Source organism: Palaemon carinicauda, chromosome 29 (genome assembly GCF_036898095.1).
Source record: "Palaemon carinicauda isolate YSFRI2023 chromosome 29, ASM3689809v2, whole genome shotgun sequence".
In the NCBI taxonomy this organism is placed as follows: domain Eukaryota; kingdom Metazoa; phylum Arthropoda; class Malacostraca; order Decapoda; family Palaemonidae; genus Palaemon; species Palaemon carinicauda.
This window is the reverse complement of record NC_090753.1, coordinates 9,357,371-9,363,511: the sequence shown is the minus strand read 5'-3', so window position 1 is coordinate 9,363,511 and position 6,141 is coordinate 9,357,371. Positions and strand designations below refer to the sequence as shown.

At 43.2% G+C, this 6,141-nt stretch overlaps 1 protein-coding gene across 1 annotated transcript; it reads right to left on the bottom strand.

Annotated features, from left to right (window-relative positions):
• Positions 1-2,909: 2,909 nt before the first annotated feature.
• On the bottom strand, positions 2,910-3,866 carry LOC137622401 (uncharacterized). The gene is made up of 2 exons (XM_068353013.1): positions 3,529-3,866; positions 2,910-3,426 (listed from the first exon to the last, which is right to left on the bottom strand). The coding sequence occupies exons 1-2, from the start codon at positions 3,864-3,866 to the stop codon at positions 2,910-2,912; spliced, it is 855 nt and encodes a 284-aa protein (XP_068209114.1).
• Positions 3,867-6,141: the final 2,275 nt, after the last annotated feature.

Below are 6,141 nucleotides of genomic sequence, written 5' to 3'. Positions count from 1 at the left end.
CAATTTTTCAATTAATCAGAAAAAAAATATCTAAAGAAAATTATCATTTACATTCAAATCAACAATGTTTAATTGGAAAAACTCTATTGCTATAATTCCAGTAATTGTAATTCCTTTGTATTCTATTTCCTTCATATTACACACATTTCAGGAACATTTCCAATAAATGGTGTGATAACTTGATTACAAAACTTCATAACACTTGGTTCTGCTATACATCGAATCTTCAAGAAATATGCTCTAAGCATTAATAGGCATCAAATATCATGAGATAATTCCACTAAATTGTTATTCGATCTGTGGCATGTTTTATCTAGCCTAAACCCTTACGACCTCTAGTTTCCCTCATTAAATTGTATAGACCTCTGGATAAATCCCTTACTTACCAAACTGTTTGCTTTCCCACTGTAAGGACCGTCCGGTTCTGTCCCCTAATGGACCGCTGACAAGTTCCTGGCAGAGGAACACCGGCGTTAAAACAAACACGCAACCCATCACAATATCGTCAAGCGTGTTTATATTTCATCATATTAACAGCTCTATTGAGCTATTGTTATTTAAACAGCAACCCTGATAACCCTTTTAAGTCTATAAATCTCAGTACATTGTGGTGCTTACCTTATAATTCCATCTAAAATGGCATCAATGTGGACTTTCCCAAGCAGGTCCAATCACTACGACTACTCTTGTTTGAAAGACCCACCTTTCTCTCCCGTGCACTTGACTTGATAGTGCGGCGGGAAAACGAACCGATGGTTCTTTTTGTTCGTTACAAAGAGTACGAGAACACATAAAGCGTCCTACATAATTATCGTCCCTGAAGGAAACTTGCTCTTTTGTAATTTTCTTATGATTTGACAAAGCATAAGATTTTATTAAGTGACCCGAAATTTAATTAAAAAACATTTGAATTTATCACAAAAATATCTTATTTTTTTTACTGCGCCAAAAACAGTTAATTACAGTCACGCAGGGAAAATGAAATTTCGCTGTGTGAACTTACACCCGCCCCTTTGAAACCTCTTGAGCACAAGGGGGTTCAACACCTATTGCTCAGTAACGCCCACTAGATCCCTCTCTTCCTCCAAAATTAAAATAAGCTTCGACAGCGGTCTGTCATATTCCTTCACCTCTTTCCTGACAGTGACCATCCTCACCAAAATATCTTTCCCTGCTTTAGTCTGCACTACTCTAGCCAATGGCCAATGTCAGCTCGCTTCATTCTCCTTGACCATAAGGACTACGCCTCCCACCCTGACGTTTCGTTGCTCTTTGAACCATTTCTGTCGCTGTTGTAACCCAAAAAGGTATTCACATTTCCAACGGGCCCAGAACTGCTCGGCCATATGCTGCATCAGCTTCCATCTCTGCTTAGAGTGGCTACCTATTGCAATGTCACACCCTACAGGCAAATCTCCCATGTTTAAATACTTGTTCGGTGTGAGTGGAGCCAGGTCTCTACTGTCTGAGGTGTCGACGGTAAGGGGCCCACTCTTAACAGTTGCCTCCAACTGTACATAGACCTTTATAATCCAATTGCTGTGTCCCAAAGACTATATCTACGACCCTCCTCACGGTACCTATCAACCGTTCCCATGCTCCTCCAAAATTTGAGGCGCAGGGAGGATTGAAAATAAATTCCACCCCACACCGGAGCAACTCATTTCACACCTTGTTTCTTGCCAAGAACTCGTAACTGGAGTCGAGAACTTTCCGCGATCCAACAATATTAGTGCCGCGGTCACATCTAACCGTCTTGACCTGACCACGACGAGCTAAAAACTACCTGAATGCACTAATGAACGAGTCTGAAGTGAGATTTGAGGCTACCTACAAGTGTATGGCCCTCATGTTCCAGCAATTGAATATAACCTCCCAATGCTTTATCTGTGCTCTGCCTCTCTTTACGAAGAATGGCCCAAAAAGGTCCCCCCGGTGAGATAAAATGGTGGTAGATCGGCCATTAGCTGCTTGATAACCTTTCCATGTGCCCTGCGACACCTGATGTATCTGCTTAGCACGCGCCTCACTGCTGCTTTGCCCTTAACTACCGAAAATTTCTCACTCACCAGACTCAGAACATGCATTACACCCATATGGTTAGAATGCTCATGATAATACTGGATGATCATGTCGGTTAATTGGCCCTCATACAGAAAAATAATTGGATACCTTTCACTCGGAGAGATGTTTACCAAAGATAATCTGCCTCAATTACACAAAAGCCCATTTCTCAGGATTGGTTTCAACCTTCTAAGGGAACTAGAAATGCTAATAGTACCTCCCTTCTCAAGGCTCTCTATCTCTATCTCGTAATCAACACACTGTGTTACTTGCACTCCAGAGTCTCTGCCAATCTAATAATTTCGGTGGACAAATGCACATCTACCTCGCTGAGCAGCTGCCAACGTTTATAAATAATGTACCTAGCAAATAGCAAAAACCAACCCAAAGCTCTAAGGAGCTTGATCTACCTGGAATATTGGTGGATGATTTTATACAAACCTGTTTCCCTGATATGCAACCCAATCCTGTAACTAATTATTTGGTAGCCTCTAATTCCTGTTGGTCCTATCTCACGCTTAACTTCTAATCTATCCACACCATCTAACATTTGAGCAGGCTCTGTTGGCCAAAACACTCCCTCTTTAACAGAAACTCTGGCCCTTTTCTCCACCTTTCGGACTGCTTGGAACATGTTGCATCGTCTGCTGGGTTCCACTCGGAGTTAACATACCTCCACTCTTTCTGATCACAGCCCTCCCTTATCATAGAAACACGATTTGCCACAAATGTCTGGCATCAGGCTTGATCATTCCTAATATATTGCAAGATGGTTGTTGAGTTGGTCCAATAATAGACCCCATCTACCCTGAAATCTATCAGGGTCGGAATAGTGCTTCCAAGTCTTACAGCCAGTACAGTGGTGATACCTTTGCCTTTCCCATGATGAATCTACAAGATACATTTCCCCATTGATCTGAGAGCCGCAAGTATGCCACTACTCCTAAAGCTATGATGCTTGCATCTGAGAACAAATTTAACTGTACTAGGCTGGCTGATTCCCATGGAATAACCTTCAGGCTTCTGGGCACACTTGTCCCGCGGGTCTGGCTCAGCTTCTTTGCCCACGCCTTGATGCGGTCCGTAGTGTCAGAGTCCAATTCCATGTCCCAGGCTATCTTTAATCGGCAGAGGTCCTGCATGATGACCCTACCCTCGATTAAAACTGGTGCCAATATACCGAGCGTGTCGTAAATCGAGGCTATAGCTGACAACAAGTCACACTTAGTCCTTGGAATTGAAACTAGCTCTGCCCGGACAGCCAATTTATCAGTGGCCAAGTCCCAATATACTCCCAAAGCCTTTGTCTTATGTGACTCTGATCCATCTATAAGCTCTGAGGTGTCCCTACTGTACCACTCTCTCGGGATGGATTACATAACCTCCACACAAGGGCTACTGAACTTCATCAATGTAAATCCCCCCTTAATGCAGAACTTCTTAACCTCTAATAAACTGACTAACAGTGCATCTTCGTGATCCTCAGCTCTAAAACAGTCGTCTACATAGAAATTGTTAGCAACTGTGAACTGTGTTCCCTCTGAAAATTCATTCCCAAACTTGCTTGCTGTCAGTTTCAGCACAAAGTTTGCAATGCTCGGAGAAGAACAGGCCCCGAACAGGTTGACTGCCATTCTCCACTCTTTGGGTTCCTCGTCAAAACTATTTTCCCACGAAAAGAACCTGAGGTAGTCCCGCTGATACTCTGGTACTCGTACCTGATAGAGCATTGTATTTATATCTCCTTTATAGGCAAATAGACCTCCTCTAAACTTCACCAATACACCCAGCAAAGAGTTCATCATATCAGGTCCCTGCAATAGTAGATTGTTCAATGATGCACTCTACCCCTTGTTTGCACAGTCAAATACAACACGAATCTTGTCTGGATGTTGAACACCAAAATAAGGAATATACCAGACATTTCCCGGGCTGGCTGTGGTCACTTGCTCAGATAGCCTTTCTGTAGCATATCTGTCATGATGGCACTATACTACTCAGCGTAGTTACCATCCTTCACTAGCTTCTTACGAAGGCTGTGAATACAGTGCAATGCGGTGTCTCTTGTTTCTAGCAAGGGTCTATGATTGTCACGCAGAGGCAATAGAACCCTCGTAACTTCCCCTCCTCCTACGGTTCTAACCCCTTTCTCTATTATATCTAGCCATTTCCTATCCTCTGCAGACATTTCCCTTCTGTTGGATGCAACATCGTCATGCTCATGATTATACCTTTCAACCAGCATTCAGTCTAACTCAAGACGCTTGTTTGTCACTTGGATCCTATTAACAAGCTCTTGACACCCTTTGTCCTTTGCCCCACATACTACACAGCCCAATATTGTTCGTATGGCATGTGGTTCATATAGGCGTGTTGAGTTGATAACTTACCTTGGCTCGATTGAGTGAGGAAACATCGTTCCCACTTAATAAACCTACCTCAGAATCTACATCTGGGATGTAAATTTCTCGCAAGTTTGGCTAGCGTTCCAGATCTCCAGCCCTGACCACATCACACCTCATTAATTGGTATGCGAGAGCACTTAACACCAGAGGGAGTGTAATGCAAGTCTTGCCCTCGTAGTCCAATACTGACAATCCCGAAACTAGGCTGCATGCAACTTCCCCTATTTCGTTGATAGTTTCAACATTCACCTTACGTCCTGCCTCTCAGTGCAGCCTTGGGTCTGCATTAAAGCTTCCGAAACAAAGCATGTGGGAATTCCCATTGTCCAAGAGAGCCTTTGTCAAAACCTCCCTTCCTTCCTGTGACCAAATCCTCATCTGCACAACTGACATCCATGTACCAATGCTACCCCCTCTAACTGCCCTAAATATAGCAAATTTGTCATTTGTACCTTCCTCCTGAACCACTAAGGCCACATTTGAGCGCTCAGATTCTACCACTTCCACTTCCTGGTGTCGATGCGACAGAGTTGGATGATTTCCATTACATATGTTACAACTTTTCCTGTTTCTGTAATACTGAGACCTATGACCACTTCTCAGACAGCCAAAACAGAAGCCCCAACTCCCTTATGGCTCCAAGTTTTTCCTTGGGTCCAATTTGAGATATTTGGTGGCATTGATCCACCATATGTGGTCCTGTACAGTACCAACATGAAAGCAGGGCAACTTTGTTACATGAAACTTTCCAAGCCCTAGTTATACACTCAGCCTTGCTTGGTGCTGTTCCTTTTCCTAACCGAGAGGGTGTCCTTCCCTTCTGCCCTTCTCAAATAGGTGCCCGCCCAAATAAAGGATTTTTCAAGACCCTACGCTCCCCTTCAATAAAACTAACCAAATCATCAAAGAAACACAGTCCTCTTTTTCTCACTAATAATCTTATCAGCAACTCTACACCATCGATCCCCGCACATTGGAGGGGAATTTGCTAAGGATTAACTTCATTGTTTTTGGATTTTGTAATTCGGCGATGCCATAAGGGAAGCACGAAATTGCATTTCTGCAGGTTTTAAGTGCCCACGAGTACTCGTCATACTCTTCCGCGTTGTTTTCCTTTATATCTTTCCATTTAATGATCTTATCCACTAACGTGGTGCTATTTGTTCAAGGTTAACATATCGCACCTCCAGCAACTTCCTTGCTTGCTTATAGCCCTCTGAAGCTTCTAAGTGGAGGCAAGCACGTATTATCTCATTTGGCCTGCGTGTCGTGTATAAATTGAGATACCCTCCGCCATTACTTATCATTGGTCAACTGGCTACTAAAAACATCATCAAATGAGCGGATGAACCTAAAAAAACCTTGTATGATCTCCATCAAACTTAGCTATATCCTGCTTGGGCATCGAGCTTTTAAGCTGCAAGAAGATTAATGCCTGCATGACTTCCTTATTCCCCCAAGTCCCTTTGGCCATTCCCTCATGAACTAGGGTATCCACCTAATCTAATCTCGGGTGCTTCTGTATTCAAACGCATGGGTCGCTCACCCCCACTTACATCAGGGTTTGTGTGCTCCCTTAACCGAGGTATGTGAGATATTTCTCTATCATTTTCATAAAAATTTTGTAAAACCTTCTCCTCTGCCTCCTCTTCAGCTAACTCTGCCTCTAATC